Raw genomic sequence first — 17,506 nt, forward strand, 5'->3', positions numbered from 1 at the left:
ACATCCTACAGTCTAAGCTGTATGTTTGAGCTAGATGAACTTTAAAAACCTAAATTGAAAACACCAAAGGGCACAAGTCTATTGGTAATAAATGCAGTATCACTGCCGATTCACAATGTATTTGTAGAAACTGCTTCTTATAACAAAATAGGAGCTTATTTTGTATTCTTGGAAACACAGGGCATTGCATACAAGTCTATATTTTTTCACTTGGAATAAGTTTCTCTGTAGTTTTATTGCCGACAATCCAGTCAGATTACTCCTGGAACAGACCTTGCAACAAAACACGGGGGTTGTAGCCCTCTCTCAGGTCTAGCTTGAACATGAATGGCTCATTAATTACACATAAAATGTGATGCCCAGGGAAGAGCAGTATTTGAAGCTTTTGATATCTATTACAAAATGATTTGTGAAACTGAAAAACACAAGGTTCACTGTCACTGTCAGCCCCATGCACAGTTCAACACAAAGGCTCTCTGTGACACAACAGAAAACAAAAGTGAATAAAATAGAGAAAGAGATACTGGAATTTATATTCTGTGAAAAAAAATGGTCAAGCATTTCATTCATCCAGCAGTTTTTAATAATTGAATTATTATTGCTCTAGGTTTGTTGTATTTGAGTTTAAACCATCCCCAACTTACTTTTACATACAAAACATTTAAAAAAGATTCCTTTTTTTACAAATCACCCCCAGCAAACAATAAATAATCATTATGGCTCCATTGTTGGTAAAGCTCCATTGTGTTTCCTCTCAATCCTCTCTGCATTTGAAGCAAATAACTACAGTTCACTATTGCCCAACATATATCATTGCCATTTTACTTTGGTAATTATTTTTCTATAGTAGACAAAGCCCTCTGCTTTTTCAGTTTCCACCTATAGATCTTCATTAAGATTTTTGACATATGAGCAATTAGAATTTCAAGCATTACATGTTACCGAAAAACTGATTATTCCAATGAACTAGTGATTAATAACAAGTTTAGATAAACTCTTTTTAACTTCCCTTGCTATTGTGAACAGCTGTGTGTCACAATAAATGACATGATTTATGGCTGGCTCCAGACATAGAGCTGAAAACTGCCCTGCCACATGGTTAACTTCATAACTGCTTGTTTATTCAGTGTGATTCTCATTCCGAAGTCCTCGCACGCTTCTTAATTCATCAGCAACACAGATTGATATCATGTGTGAGGCAGAGTGGCACCTTAAATGTGGATCGTTACATTGCTGTTATACTGTGGGCATTCAAACTCCAAACTGTACATAAAGGCTTCGAGAAGGCCTGATGATCTTGTACAAATTGCCCTTCTCACAACATTAACCAGCTAAATTCCCATGCTGTACTACGATGCCAACTCAGGGTAACAAAACCAACCTAGCCTCAGCATTTTCTCAGGCTAATGCTGTTTGGTGTCCAGAGAAATGCTGATGAAAATGAGATTTTTCTCCCCTCCCTGCCCAGGGTGCAACCCCCTCTCCCCACTGTGAAGGTCATGAGCTTATTCATTTTTAGTCTGGCTGATAGGGATGAATGGCCCTACCTGTGCAGCCTTCTGAGCCAGGCCCAGTGTCTGCAGGGGGTCCTGCCCCCTTTGGCCACCCTGCCGGTCACAGTCGGGGAGATTGATGGCCCCGGCTCCGGAAGTGTGTTTGAGGAAGCAGCTCTTGATCTTGTCCGGCACTCTGCTGGTCTTTCCCACCGACAGGCCGGGCCTCAGCAGAGCTCCTAATTGAACGGTTAAGACTCACAGGGCTGTGTGATACATCACTGTTGATACGGGCGAGCCCAGACACTCGCTCTCCTCTCCCAGCACTGCTGTCTGGAGGCGCTAATGAAAATCTGCGGCCACTTTAGAGCACGCTCCCTCCAATAATTATTCATAGCCATGCCTTGGTCACTTCGCAAACCGAGCAATGTTTCTGATGACAAAGGATGTTTTAATTCAATCTTCTGTACAATAGGGAATGTATTATGCATGACGCCACCATTCCAGTTCAGAAGCAGGAGGAAGAAAGGGGCAGCTATGAAAGGTTTTCTTTCCGATGAAGCACTTCCATTGCTTTCCTAGTAAACATCAAAAGAATGTCCTATCCAATGCTCAGTTATTATTGCTCGAGGGGGTTATTTGTGGTTTAGCAGAACAATTCAAACAACATTTTGCTTTTGCTTATCCTCATGCCTTTCGTCCGTCGATGTTGAATTTCACAGCTTGTTAACATTTGTTATTTGCCTCATTCCCTACCACCCAAAATGCTAAAAGAGAAAAGCATTCGGTAACCGCACTCCTCTATGTGAAATTTGTACCTGTATGAAGTTGTTTACCACTTCAGAGTTCTCCACGCTCGGTAAGTGCTGCTTGAAGGTAGACACTGTTTTATCAGGTGGTGCCCTAGGATCACAGCAGGATGCCCTGCATTTCAGCAACGCTATTGAGAAACCATCTCACACTGAGAAACCATTTCCAGGCCTCACTAGGGTGGCAGATAAGCAAGCCTTAAACAACTACTACTTTGCAGTCTGAGTTGTACGTCTGGATCTGTGTGGAAAAGTGTTCTACCTCCATAGGTATCAAACACATGTTGAACATGGATTCACGCCATCTTTAGAAGCTAACATTTGGGACATTTTATTTCTCCAAATTTGTGTATTCAACACACCTAAGAGAGTTGCTTTTGATATATTTAACAATGTCTAAATAAATCAACTCAATTATTTTAAGCCATTTGAAGATGATTAAGCCGGAGTATCTTTGTAATGCAGCAAAGCAAATTTCATACTATTTTTCCATTGGAAGAAAAACTGTCTGTCCTATGTGCCTCATCTCCACCCTTTGGCCTCTTCTGTCCCCCTGGCTCTCTCCTTTTAAAAAAATGGCAGTACATGATGTCAATGCTGAGTCCAAACACCTGCTCAGACTCCAGCCTCTGCCAAGTCCACATCTCCGTCTATAAGTTCTCTCCATCTGCGCTCCGGTACCACGTGGGAGTAGTCTCATCTGTTTGTTTTTACTTTGCCATTCTGTTGCACTGAGGGCCATTACGCACAGGGGAATGAGCATTAATCAGGGATCAGCTCTTGCTTTAACACTCGTTTATAACAGTGGAGAGTAGGGAGGAGCTGCGCAATTATGTTCACCCACACCAAGGTTGGTTATTTGCATTTAGCCTCCTGGTTAATTTGTGAAAGACCGGTTCTGCTGTGGTGCAAATAAGACTGACGCCAGTGTCTGGCAACATGAAATTGTAGCAGTAGTAGAATCACTTTATTTGCCAAATACAATCATTTGTCTCAGTGACATTGGTGCTGGGACATAAAAACTTGACGGACAAGTGCGGATGTTATGCTGATTTTCCAGCATGCTCCTTCCAATTATGAAAAATGTATTCAGAAAATCATGTTAATTTTCCCCATTAATATCAAATTTTCGACTGTACACGTGGTCTATTGAGGTTTTCCCGGGGATGTGTGTCTTAACAAAGTTTTGATTGGCTTTCCCAAGCAAAGCATTTATTAAACGTCATGAAAGGTCATTTTTAGTCAAGTATAGCTTGTTAAATACACCCTTGCATTCAGAAAGCTCTCATTGCATATGCAACAAAAGTTTTTGTGTCTGTGAAATGTATACATAATTTAGGGTGGATAAAAGGAGCTCTATGTTTGTATGTGCATAAGAAACTTTATTAAAAATGTTTAAGCAGAGAGCTTCCAGTTGAAGTAAAAAAATCTCTACAATGCGAACATGACCAACTCTTGTAAAACTCTTAGACCTAATCTTTGCTTGCACGCCACTTGACACCATTTTTAACATACTACATTGGTTGTATCATCTCATAAGGTTTAGTCTCTTCGTTGTGCTGTACTGGCTGCCTAATGGCCGACGCACTGCACCCATACAGCAGTTGCAGCTAATGACACGATCCCGAACCATGTTGTCCTTCCGGAAGTGTAGCACCCCCTCTGGTTCCCCCTCAGATAGGACTTGTCCGTTTTGAAAGCCATGTGGAGGCACTATATATGCTCTGAATTCAGTCTATAGCACCTGTAAAATAAGGTACTTGTTAAGGAAATTCTGTTCTTCATGTAGACATACAAACCAGATCGATCAATTGTTGGCTGTTTTATTATTTAGGCAAATGTTAGAGAGGGTAGCTTTGGAAAAACGTGTAATATTCACCATGGCTAGAATGATCCTTTAAACCATTCTTCTGAACATTGTGTCACTTAGTATAATGCATACCTTGATGGGTTCAACTACATAAGGTGTGAGCAGTACAATCTTAGTGCAGCATACCGTGAGGAGGTTATTCAAATAAAATGAAATACTTTGCCTAAATTATGAAAGCGGCCCTGTGCCGACCCACCGGTATTATCCATAGAAATCCTGTCTGAGGAAGACCATCAGTATAGAAGTTTATGAATAACACACCCTGTTATATAAGCATGGCGGGCATGATGGAATCATATAAGCTGTAAAGTTACAACTGTTGATTCCTTTGAATGAAAAATCTACCATTTATTTCCCAATCTTCACTTTTAAACCTTAAAAAGTAAAAAAAAATAATGTTAGGTTAATGTAATTATATTTTTCAGCCATTGTTGTCAAATGATTGAAAACCGTATTCTTAAGTTATCAAGAATCCATTTTACCACAAGTTCTGGCAAATTCACTGATCACATTTCACCTGTTTTATACCGGCCATTGTGAAAGCAACGGTGTGACAGGAAGAATTTATTGTTTATATCCTCGTGTTTATATATCCTGAAACTGCAAGAATAAAAGAAGCAGAGGAGGATGTTTCATAGCTGTCACTATAAGTCCAAGGACAAAGATGTGAGTTGACAATATTTACTGTTTGCAAGAAAGCTATGTAGTTTTAAAGCTGCTCTATTGTTAGCCTGCTAACCAGGTTTGCTCCATCACCTTACATTATTTCCGTATATTTTGCTTTGCCAGTTTTGTCTAACCAAGGCCTAATATTTTATCAACAAAGGTACAACGATCTGCCAGCTAAATCTACTATTCCATCTCTTTATAGCTTTGTGCATTTCTACAGAAGGATTGGCCTCAGTGAGGTCTAACCCTTTATGATGGTTCTGTTTTTCTTACGGCTGAGATTGAGCAGATCTGTCTTTGCGGGTCTAAAAGAAAAATGTTTGCTAGGTTTGATGAGTCTAATTAACACCATTGTGGCCCTAAGGCATGAATAGAAAGCCATCTCAGATAACATTGGTCTGGTTTTTCACCCACAATAGCTGCCTGTCATGTGACCTATAGGATTTATATAATGTCGCAAGGTGAATGAAAAGCCTTGGTTTGAGGCCCATTGAATTTGTGTTCTTTTGTCAGTCAGAGAAAACAGGGTAGATTGAGTTTTTGGTGTGCAGGAAGGTTATAGGAGGGCCCCAATAGTCTTTTTATCACAGGCGGTCGGAAGTAGAATGACGAATTGTGTTCCATGATATTGGCTCTGCAAAAGGCAAATTGTATTCTTCTCAAGGACAAGTCTTCAAACAACTGATGCTGGAAGGGAGCGAGACAGACAGTGAGAGAGACTCTGCATTTATAGCTGTTTCATTATTATTGTTTCCCTCATCTCCATCTATCTATTCCCCACACACCAAAGAATTGAGACTCTGAGAACAGATGTGCACAAATGATACTCTGGTGACATCCACCTAAACGTAGTCTCTTCTAACTCCGGAGCTGCCTCTTCAGCTCCTCGTAAACAATTATCATTGAGATTGTTTGTAACCTCAGCTCTAAAGCCTCAAGAGAATGATAAATAGCTGTAGTTTAGTCAGGCTTGGCAAGATCCTTTTTTTTCTGCTGTTTTTAAATTTGAACTGAAACGGCTCTCAAGGTCTTTAAATGTTTCTATTCCTTGTGTTTAATTATTCATGGTCTATCTGCTGTAATTTTTGTCACATATTTTCTCCATCCTTTTGCTGAATTATAGATGTCCCATTCCCCTTGCTAGGCGTCCAGGAAGCACTCATTCAGTCTGGTTGTATAACTCTAACTCAAGAACATTTGTGCGTCTCCTCCTCAACTAAAAGACAGGAATGTCAGGGAGGCTGCGATTTATATCCTGTATTCCCCCACCTAGATAGCTAGATCTTAGAACCCATATATCTCCTAAGTAGGTGGCTCAGAAAAACGCAGCAACCATTTCACAAAGTCAAGCGCTTCACTTTGATTTACACTCTGGGTAACACCCTGAGTTGAGTGCGACACATGCAGGTTTTTGGGCGACAAATGACAATGCCAAACGGGCCATCTTGGGAGTGTTGAAGTTGAAGAATCACCTTGGTATCCTCCCACCGCTCCTGTAGAGATTGCATGCCCATCGGTAAATGAGGGGCTTGTGTTCTTCCTATGTGTAAACCCTAACCACAGGCGTTTTTCCCGCAGGAACCGGAACACAAAAGACAAAGCCTGGTCTGACAGTAGAGATGAGTGTGTGGGCATGTGGGCGTGTGTGTGTGTGCGTGTGTGCGTGCGTGTGCGTGCGTGTGTGTGTGTGTGTGTGTGTTAAGACAGATGGGGGAAGAGGGGGGTCATTCCTGCCTGTCACTCTGACCCCAATCACCGCACAGCATATTGGTGGAAGCGAAATGAAAGATTGATTTAACCAGTTCCACCTCCGCTGCCTCTGCTCTTCCCATCAACTGGCTGTCCATTTGTTTTCATCCGGTCGGTGGACTCACCTTTTGCCCCTGTGCCACACTTGCTAGGTTTGTTCTTTTAATACCTCTAAATGGTCAGTGATAGAAAAGACTTCCCACTGACAAGTAATACCTTGTTACTTATTGAGTGATATATTCCATTTCCAGTTTCTTTTTTTAATCAAATGTGTCGATACTGCAATCGACAAGTGCGACTTTTTATGACTTGGTATTTGAAGCAAAGCAAAAGTAGTTTTTTTTGCTTCTTGTAGAAAAGGTCTTTACCAATGGCAAGTGCTTCACTGTTGTACTCGGCAGCTCAGTACTTACTCCATCTCCACCCTAACTGCTGCCGTCATGATGAATTAACTGGAGAACCCCTTTTAGCTTTAGTGGGCTTTGAACTGCTGCACTTTTACCAGTATGATGCAAAACATGATGGGAGTAAGAAACCATTATTATTCATGAAATAACCGATTCCATGCAAACATACAGTGTATATATGGATTATCAGTGGAAGCAATAGACGTGTGAGCGGCAGTATCTACTGCTTTTTATGGGTTTTTAACCCCTAAGTCTGCATAAAAAATGCACCCTCATTCCCACTGTCATTAAGCAGTAATGGAAACACTTGCATTGTACATATATACTACTGGAAGCTGGGGAACCTACTCTCTCCAGTAACAAACATTTCCCTGATGTCCAGTGAGGATAACCATACAGGTACCTGTTTAGAGATCAAGCAAGAAAGGCACTCCTCCTATCTTTTGATCTTGTCTCCCCATCATCCAATCAAAAAATGTCTCCGGTATCAAACATAATGTAGTTGATTGTTGTCTGTAAATCCGAGGCTAAGGTGAATAGATAAACTTGTCGTAGCTTTTGTAAAATGACTTTCCTTAGCGCAGATTTGACAAAAAGTTCATTTTTAGCAGTCAAACAAATCAGGCTATAAGGAGAGGAGTGAAGCAAAAATGACCTATTGATAGCTAATAGTTGAGCTTGTTGGTTTTTTTTAGTGCAGCATACAGTAAGGTCGATCATGAACAAAGACGAGCACCGTCGAGGTATGCCTTGACAGTCTTGAGTTATGTCGTGCATCATCCTCCTGTGCTGGGAAGGTCTATCTTACTTTTCATCTCGTGTTTTTTCGCTCTCCCTTCCTGTTCAGTGCTGTAAGAAGGAAGGCGTTCGACCATTCATCTCCACCCCTGCAGCTTCAGGGGGTTCATCAGACAAGGTGGAAGCAGAGCCCCGGCCCAGCACCGGGGCTCATTCTGTGGTTTCAATTCGATCCAGCACCTTGTAGGCCCTTTCCGCCCCTCATCCTCACCCATCATGGCAGTCTCATTTATCATGAGGCCTATAAAGAAGGACTTGATAGAGTGAGGAGGGACCACCACCATTCAATAAATCCTTGTGATTATCCACGCCTCCAAGGTGTATGGGCAGAATGTGTCTGTGTGTGTGTGTGTGTGTCCTGAGCGTGTGGGCATTTGTCTCTGACTCTGTAATGGGTGTGTAGGGTGACATTAGAACACAAGAGGTCCATGTACAGTGCCTTTTAAAATGCTATCAATTATAACATGTGTACACGCGTCAACCCCAAGGCCTGGCTTCACTTGTTGCATTTGATGAACAAAAACCTTGGCGCTTCAACCCCCCTTCCTCTGTCTTAGCTCCATTTTCTCCAATTCCCCCCCCCTCCATCCCTCCCTCTTAACCCCCTCCCTCCCCCTTTCTCTTCCTCCAGAGGATTGCATAGAGGAGCACTCTAGGAGGGTGATGGAGCTTTGATTGTCGGTTATCAAAAGCTATCATTACGGCTCGCTTCTGCGGGATATGAAAATGATTTCCTAAGTGTAAAACCCATGTCATTACCTCAATGGCCTCAGTGCTATCACTGAGATGTAATAGAAAGAGGCAAACAAATGTGCTCGCCTCCGAGCCCGCCCAGCTCAAACAGAACAGAGTGAATAACACACAGCAATGGAGAGATAAGTGACGGCAATAGCAGGCCTCGCTGCCTAGAATGGAACACTTCACATGAAAACAGCCCTCCGACGAGAATTTAATCTTCGCCGTTGTCATGTTGTTTTGGGTACTGTCTAAAATGAAGGCACCTGCGTCTGGCGAGCCCCGGCAAGCTTTTTCTCCAGCAAGGAATTCGACAGTCTACATGCCATCCTGTGAGAGTCGATGCATTTCTCTTCTTCCATCTCAAAAAACAGCAAAGCTCCCAACTCCTCCTCCTCCTCCTCCTCAACCCGAGCAACCGTTTCATCCTGATGAGACAGCACCGGGGCTCAGGAGCCCGCATTGACTTGACGGTGGTTTCTAATCATCGGAGAAGTAGTCCTTTCTTCCCCCATCCCAGTTGTGTTTGCTGAGCTGGGAGATGGAAGTGCACGCCAGCACCAGGCTTTTCTGCTCTTAATCGATGTGGATCTGATAAAGATCTGGGGTTTCTGAATGACTCGTACGCTGAAAAGCCTGAGGAAGATCTGATAAGTAAATCGTTCTTCTGTATATTTAGCCGGTAAGATGCTGAGGAACCAGATCTGCGCTGCTGTGCACGCGTATGGACACTCACTTTAATCACATAAGACCGTTAACATGCTAGAAAACACACATTGTCCTCACACACATACACACACACACAAACACACACTTGTCTCGCGGTAAAGTGGCTGTGCTCCGGACATGCCCAATTTGTTTCCTTTCATCCAGGACTAATGTCTCGCTCTACCCAGGGGCTAAGTGCACCATTTGAGGCCCCCTCTAGGACAGCCGGCTGCAACATGCGGTTATTTGTTGTTTTTTTGTTTCATTTTTTTTTTTTTTTTTTGGGGGGGGGGTCATGTTATCATTTCAGCTGTGGTAGCATGTATGCAGGGCCCATTCGAAATTAACAAGAGGCAATAACGTGCTGATCATTTCTAAAAACATTATTTAAATGTCACACTAATAGTTCTATGTAAATGTCAGATTCAAATTATTCAATTACATCGGCGAGTGTGGGGCAGGTGATAATTTGTCCACCGCTTGGAATACCAATCTGGCTCTCACTGTATCTCATTCTGTGTGCCCTCGCATAAGATAGACCTCGGTAATTTCCCTGCTCCGAGGGGATGCTTTCATAGCCATTATTATAACTCTATTCCACTAGAAATATATGCCCTGCTGGAAAGATATTAGAGTCATATTTTTTAGTACTTTCACCCCAATGTTGCCCTCAGTGTGTGATAGTTTGTGAGAATTGTAAAAAAAAAAAAAAAAGAAATAGTATGGATTTCAAGAGATAGCCTTGTTATTCCTTGTTGTGTCTGTACTTGTGCCTTTTGATTCTGAGCCTCTTACTGCTCGGTCAATAAAACGAAACTAGCTGTCACACTAGACCGGGATAATAGGCTCATCTCATCAGCTGTCATTCATGGGCCTATGGGCCTATTTCAAAATGGCTGCAGAGCCTCCCATCTATGCACCAAAGGATTTATAAGGGATATCAGCCATTCAGCGCGACCCGTTCATTTGAGTTCCTTCTGATTTAAGTGGGGGAAGGAGGGTTAAGGGTGTTTTTTTTTTTGTTTTTTTCTGTTTCTCTTTCCTCTTTCTTCAAAGTCAGCCATGACTAGGCTCTGATATGGATGAGGCACCTTGTTGTTCATCAAAACAGATGATGTCATTTTGAGTCACGGGGCACAAGAATGGGATTGGGCGTCCGCCACAGATCCTCACATTTTATTGCCTCCCTCAGACAGCTGGTATTTGCACCACAGGGAGCCATAGGGGTATCAAACAATTAGCCTTTTCTCAACAAAACTCCAGGGATAGGCTATAGAATAGTCTTAAGTGCTGACTACTAAATGGCCAATATTCCTTTATGTACCTTCAGTATTACTGTTGGTGCATTAGCAAAAATATCTCCCCAGCACTAGTGCCAAAAAGAGACATTTAAATGTATATTTTACTTGATATATTATTGTTTTAATAATATATGTATGAATGTTATTCCCATTCTTGTTGGCATCTCTCCATTGGCCAGCATTAGGCTCTGGTGTATATCATCCATGATGTTCCACAAAGATGGAAGTGTGACATTCTCCTTGAACGCTTTAGAAATGAGACTTCCTCCCAGCCGCTCGTGCACGTCTGCTTGAGATTCACACTTTGGTGCATTTGTCACTTTGAGAGCGTCTGGTTTAATTTGATTTCTGTGCCTGGCCACCCTGCAATTCTCTGTGCTTTTAGTGTAACCGTTGCCTACAGAGTGCGGCCAACAGATAGTTCCGCAAATAAAGAGGTTTAAACTTCCTATTTTTGAGGTTTGGCTTTCCCAACATTGCAACTTATTGGAAGAGGCCTGTTTTCCATTGCCAATTCCTCCCTAGTTCTGTGTCAGAACCTCTTTTTATTTAGTTTTATTACAATAGTTTAAAATGGCAGATCTCTTTGTGAATTATTACATTCCTCCCCCAGTGGAGTTGCCTCACGTATTGTCTGTTAGCACTTGTGCTGAATAGTTGCAGATCCCTTTGAAGGTAGATGTCTTACATACCAATCTTTCTTTAAAATTTTAACAACCAGTGGAGGTCAATTCTGCTAGAGGACCCTTTAACAAAGATGACACATATTCAAAGGAATACTCCTACACAGCACTGCAGAAAGCTTTCTCAAAGAACATTAAGCACTTATGTTCAAGCTATAATGCACTCTCTGCTAGTCAAATTCAAATTTTCTTTTTCAGCTATTGTTTAAATTGTTTTAAAAAAGCTAATAAAAGATTTTAGTGGTTTGTTTCACTCTGTGTAGATCAATAGTGATCCATGTTTCTTAAAGGGAAAGCTTAATACTATTCTTTTCCTTTTGGAGAGATGTTTTGTTTTTTTCATTTTTTCCTGACATACTTTTATCATTTGTTGCCCTTCGTGTATGCTTGATGTGCTGTTTGCTGCACATTGATATCCCTTTCCCCATCTGTCTTCAACAACTCTCCCTCGGCCTCCTTGTAGCCCTTCTAATGCTATTTCATCTACGCTATGAAAGCAGAGGAGAGATCCCATCCGTTCATTTGTCTCAAAGTGTTGCATTCTTCATTCAACAAACAGGTGGCCTTTAATTCTCTCACTGTTTTTCTTCTTGCATTATCCTTTCCCACTCGTATATCCTTTTTTCGTATCTATTTTTGCCATGACCTAAGTTCCTGAAAAACATAAATTCTAGCTTTTATCAGTAGCCCTACACATAACTTATTCTCTTTGTTAATCATTCTTGTGCATTTTCTAAAGGATTCTCGACAAAAACAGTTGTCGGACATTATCTTTCTGTAGGCTGTCTCATAAATATAGGTGGGCATCACATACAAAGGATGCCAGCTGTGTTGTTCATATAGATTCTTGCTTGTTTGTCCTGTCCTTTGTACAGCCTGTAGAAATGAACAGCATGTTGGAGCTCCAGTCCAGTCTCCCCCCATGCACCTCCAGAATGTTAAACATGGCTGCCGTGGCTGCCTCTGAATTGCTGGACTGTGTCTCCTGGGGAACGGGGAAATTGAGCCCTGGCTCTTCCTAATAGGTGGTAAAGTGTTAAGTTCCAGAGAAATGGACTGCGAATTTAACCTGGAATGGAAATTGATCCCATTACCTTGTGCTTGGGCTGCTTTCCTCCCATAGGTAGGAGATTGAGAGAGGGAGAGGGAGGGAAAATAGACGGGTGAAGCAGAGAGAAGAGATGAGGAGAAAGAGAGAGCGGGAAATAGAAAATGTGGGAGCCACAGAAAAAGAGGGGAAATGGAGAAGGGAATGGAGAGAAAAGAGGTGCAGGGAGAGGAGATGGAAGGACAGAAAGAAAGAGAGGAGAAAATGGTGAAAGTAAAGGCGAACTGCGTATATGTGATTAGAGGTGATAGGATGGTAGCGGGGGTTGTGTCCTGCCTGGATTGGCAGGCTGGCTGACTCTGTATCAGTATGGCGCTAATAGCTGACCGCCACTGGGCGAGATGGAAAAGAGAGAGGGAAAAGGCAGAGGACGAGGTAGAAGAAGCAGAGGAACGGCACGCTCTGAAGGGATGATACACCGCCTGCTGAGGGGATTCCACCAACAGACCTGTGGTGTCTTGGTGAATGCAGCTGCAGTGAGACCGAGTTAGCAACGGTGATGGGATGTGGCAACGCTCAGTATCAGGCTGTGGCTTTGAAAGTTTCAAATATTTTCAGGGAATATGAACTCCAAACGGAAGAAATTTTTATTTCAATATTAAAAAAAAAAAAAAAAAAAAAAGAACTATTGCCCTGGTCTCAAGTGTTATGAAAAATGCAGTAGTAGGTCTTTCTTTGACTCAAAGGAACACCGCCTTTCTCTGTGCCCCGGCATAGACCTCCCTAATTTCCTTGATTTTATTGAAACTATCTTGCACTATCTGCCATTTCATAGCCTAATTGATTATCTTGATGTATGCTCACACTTCTCTCTCTCTCTCTCTCTCTCTCTCTCTCTCTCTCTCTCTCTCTCTCTCTCTCTCTCTCTCTCTCTCTCTCTCTCTCTCTCTCTCTCTCTCTCTCTCTCTCTCTCTCTCTCTCTCTCTCTCTCTCTCTCTCTCTCTCTCTCTCCACCCTGCCAGAGCCCATGCACGGCCCACAAAAGCTCGAAGTGGTGGACATCCAGTCCAAACAGGTGACGGTGCGCTGGGAGCCTCTGGGCTACAATGTGACCCGCTGCTACAGCTACAACCTGACCGTCCAGTACCGGTCCAGGGTGGCTGGCAAGGAGGAGACCCGCGAAGAAGTGTGCTACGACACTCAGAGCCGTGACCCTCAGCATACCATCCACAACTTGACGCCATTCACCAACCTCAGTGTCAAGCTGGTGCTACGCAATCCAGAGGGGGTCAAGGAGAGCAGGGAGATGGAGGTTCAGACTGATGAGGATGGTAGGTGTAATTCAAGGTTACTTCCTGTCCAGGTCTGGGAAGAATGACACAAGGTGAAACAAAACACAACATTCAAACAACTGAAATAAAACGACTTGTTTTTTTAATCATAAAATTCTATCTATTACCTTATCTTGCCAGCTAGTTTATGTAGAGGATATATACGCATGTCTGCTCTCCAACAGCAGAAAGACCTAAGCTTTTATTATTAAAGTTGTTTCAACTTCAGGATTGGTTGATCATTCTCATCTGGTCACAAATAGCTTGCATCAAGGACAACTTTGGGATTCTCCAACATGTTTTTTTCAGGAGAGCTCATTCTGTGTCATACGGTTGTTTCACCTCCTTCAAAGATGAAAGATCTACCATGTTGCCTCAGCAGACACAGGAAAAGAACTCTAAAAAAGTCTCAAGGAACCCCGGCCGCCAGATAATAAACAGGCTCAGCTGACGAAAAGAGAGTCTTGTCATGTCTGGCTCAGATATCTGTGGTTGGAAACTTGAAAGTGGCAACTGTTTCTCACTATCTGACTTCTGTGTGTCTGTGGATCTGTGTGTTTAGAGTCTCACGGGAACAAGTTTACAGACAGGGTGTAGCAGTAGTTGATTTCTTGAAGATAAATCTTGGGGGGGAAAAAAGAAATTTCCACATCCTTCTGTTTCGCTTAAAGAATGAAAGCTATTCACATGAGGGGTTAAAGGACCAGATCTCTTTAGCAGTATTTGAGTGCAAGTAAACATTGCGGAACGATTAAGACTCACACTATTCCCTTGGGGTAACAAGTTCATCTTTGTTTGCAGCACATTTTTATCTCAGCGTAAAGTGATCAGGTTTGCTGTAAAACGTGTCGGGCAGTGTGTTGTGTGTTACAATGACTTTAAATAATCTTACACATTCCTACTAAGGTGTTTGACTTTGGCTCATGGCCATTTGTGTACTGTAGGGTCCTTGAAGAGCTCTTTTATTGATTGTTTTATGCGCATCAGCAGGAGGTGCTCGGTAAATCATAACAGAAACGACTTAGGCTGCAAAGCAGGAACTGCTTTCATCCAGCTCTTATTGTCAACATTTTATCTTGATTAACATGCACAGAAGATGGCAAAAATATCAATAAGAAATCCTACTGTGTATGCTTTTTATACATTTATTTCTACCTTGAAAAATACCACTTTGCCACCAGTTTTGAGAAATGTGTCTGTGATAATTTCCCACAGTGCCAGGGGCGGTTCCTCTGGAGTCCATTCAGGGCAGTGCCTATGAGCAGAAGATCATCCTGAAGTGGAGAGAACCAGCGCAGACCTACGGGATCATCACTCAGTTTGAGGTACACTTACACCAGGGTTACCAAAATGTGAGGGAAATTAAACACCCCTTAGAGTAGGAAACAGACTTCCAATATTAAGCAGTTTTTTCTCTCTGTGGATCGTGTTTTTTTTTGCATCAGCTTTTTTCCGCAACAGAGATGGGCATGATTTTACAGAGCTGCGAGAGAACAATTTCTTTTTTTAAAATCACATTTACTTTTCTTTGACTAGAGCTTGTGTGCATCTGCTAGTTTGTTGATATCCTCTCAACAATGGGGTACTGTGTTTCTATCTTGCTATACAAATACATTACTTTGGTAGGTTCCTTTTTATGTTTTATTTCACGTTCCTTTTTTACACATGTTAACTAACTTTTAGCACTCCTGATAAAGGTTAAAAATACAAATTTATTTTCTGGACTTGAACCCAACTTGACAAGATTACTGTGTAAGGGGCGCAAACTGAGCTGAAAGCAGAAATCAGCAGGATGGGGTAAATCAGTTATAATGCCATTATTATAACTATTATTATGTTTCTGCTTAAAATACTGGCAACTTGTCTGAAATAGATCAAGCTTCCCTCTGTTTTTGCTGTAATATTAAAGCAGTGCTAGCAGGCTATAGAACGGTAATGTCGCTTTAATCCAGACTGAATTATCTAAACATCTACTAAATGGATAGGCACAAAATTTGGTACGGACAATATTTTAATTATATTATTAATTCCCTGACTTTTCCTCTAGCACAAATAAGATAAATTGTATTGAACTTTGGTCCTCCCCTTGTTTTTCCTCCATCACCATCATCAGGTCAAATACTGTCCACTAGTTTGGTGGACCAAATACTAATCACATTCCCATCAGACTGCTAAACTAAGATGGTGTACCTGATAAGCATTATACCTGCTTGTTAGCATGCTGACTTTAGCATTTAGCTCTATGTTGAGCCTCACAGAGACACTAGCGGGGCTGTAGACTCTTATCTTTCGTCACTGTATATTAATGAATGCTGAATATTTGCAGCTTGTTGGCCATAGTCACTACAATTGGATTTTTTCAATACCTTCTTAATGTGTCTGTAATCTTTACTTGATGTCACAGGCCTGCGTTTTAAAGTAAATAAAGTGCAGTCATCTTGACTGTTTGAACCAGGCTTTAATTGGACTGATCACATTAGCTTAAAGTTATATTTATGGAAAACCAGAATCCAGTTGTGAGGTTCACTCAAGACAGGGTCTTCTCAATAAAGTCATCTTTCTTCAGCCACCTTTATGAAGCACGCACTCACATGTTTTTTCCCGTTTTACTAAGAAAGAATCAACTGCAATCTGCCGTCATCTTCTGTCCTTCTACCCATGGGCGACCTCTAAAGAAAACACAATCCTGAAACATGCCTCACTTCAGCACGAAGCAAATGTTGACATAAGGCTCCATACAGCCTTTGCCAGCCTTGTCCAGGAGCTGCATTGAATCTTGAATAATATAAACTGTCTACACACACACACACACACACACACACACACACACACACACACACACACACACACACACACACACACACACACACACACACACACACACACACACACACACACACACACGCAGAAGATACATGTACACATTGATCTTAACCAGCTTAAGGTGGAAGTAATCCAGCCTTTCCCACAGATTGATTCTCGTCTGTTGATTCTCTCTCCTGTCGCCTTTTGCTCTCGCTTGATATTTTGACTAGGTTAGCAATCATTGATGGGGCTGTTTCTCATACAAGGAGAACAGATTGAAAAGTCAAGGCAATGCAATCAGTGTTGCTGTAGCGGTTGCTCTATCCATTGCCATGCCATCAGGTGTATGAAATATGTCGTATACACTCTCGCTTAGCGGCACCGAGACTTTTCAATCCAGGCAGTAAAGTCCTTAAGTCCCCAGAATTATAACAAGGCTGTGTTCATTCAAGTGTGTCTAGTCCCATGTTGTGTCTTGTGCATAGCTGTATGATACCTAGAGGTGCTGGCAGAGTGCAGGAAAACAATGTCTATAAAAACGGTAGGTTTACTGCTCACTTAATCTCTCTGAGAGCAACATGTTTCAGTTGTTTATCTTTTTAAAATTTCATGGTACAAGAAAAAGCATTCAGAGCAAAATGGCAAGGTTTGCTTTGCTGCTTTGTCAGGTTCACTCATATTTACGTCAAGGCAAATGTGTCTCACTTTATAAAATACCCACTCCAGGCATTATATTCATATGCTGCAGCAATTGCTTTTCTCTCTCGGTGTCTAGAAAGCCTTAACAGTACAGTTATTTGTCTATTTAAAGTAAACAATAAGTCACTGACAATTTCCTGGTATTAATATACAGTCATCATAGATTTCCCAACATAAGCTAGAATCACAGGATTTATTATAGAGTAAGAAAGAGTATTCATATTCATAACGCCCTGCTTAAATGGGGTTATATGATAAGGCAAACCTAGGAAGTCTGGCTTTCTGCTTTAAGAAAATAGACCAGAATGTATTCTGTCGGTATTCCCCAGAAGTTGCTTCATATAAGCCAAGACCTTGCTTTGATTTGACATTATCAAAGGACTCAAAGTGAAATACGTCTG

General features: G+C 41.8%; 1 protein-coding gene across 6 annotated transcripts in view; it reads left to right on the forward strand.

Moving 5' to 3' along the window:
- The window catches only part of LOC129110611 (receptor-type tyrosine-protein phosphatase mu-like), a 153,169-nt gene that overhangs the window by 64,172 nt on the left and 71,491 nt on the right, over nt 1-17,506 (forward strand). For all 6 annotated transcript variants that reach the window (XM_054622746.1, XM_054622762.1, XM_054622754.1 and 3 more), the window contains exons 8-9: nt 13,293-13,601; nt 14,817-14,926. In XM_054622746.1, the coding sequence (XP_054478721.1) occupies nt 13,293-13,601; nt 14,817-14,926 (419 nt within the window). The remainder of the gene's footprint in view (nt 1-13,292; nt 13,602-14,816; nt 14,927-17,506) is intronic.

Source organism: Anoplopoma fimbria, chromosome 3 (genome assembly GCF_027596085.1).
Source record: "Anoplopoma fimbria isolate UVic2021 breed Golden Eagle Sablefish chromosome 3, Afim_UVic_2022, whole genome shotgun sequence".
Lineage (NCBI taxonomy): Eukaryota > Metazoa > Chordata > Actinopteri > Perciformes > Anoplopomatidae > Anoplopoma > Anoplopoma fimbria.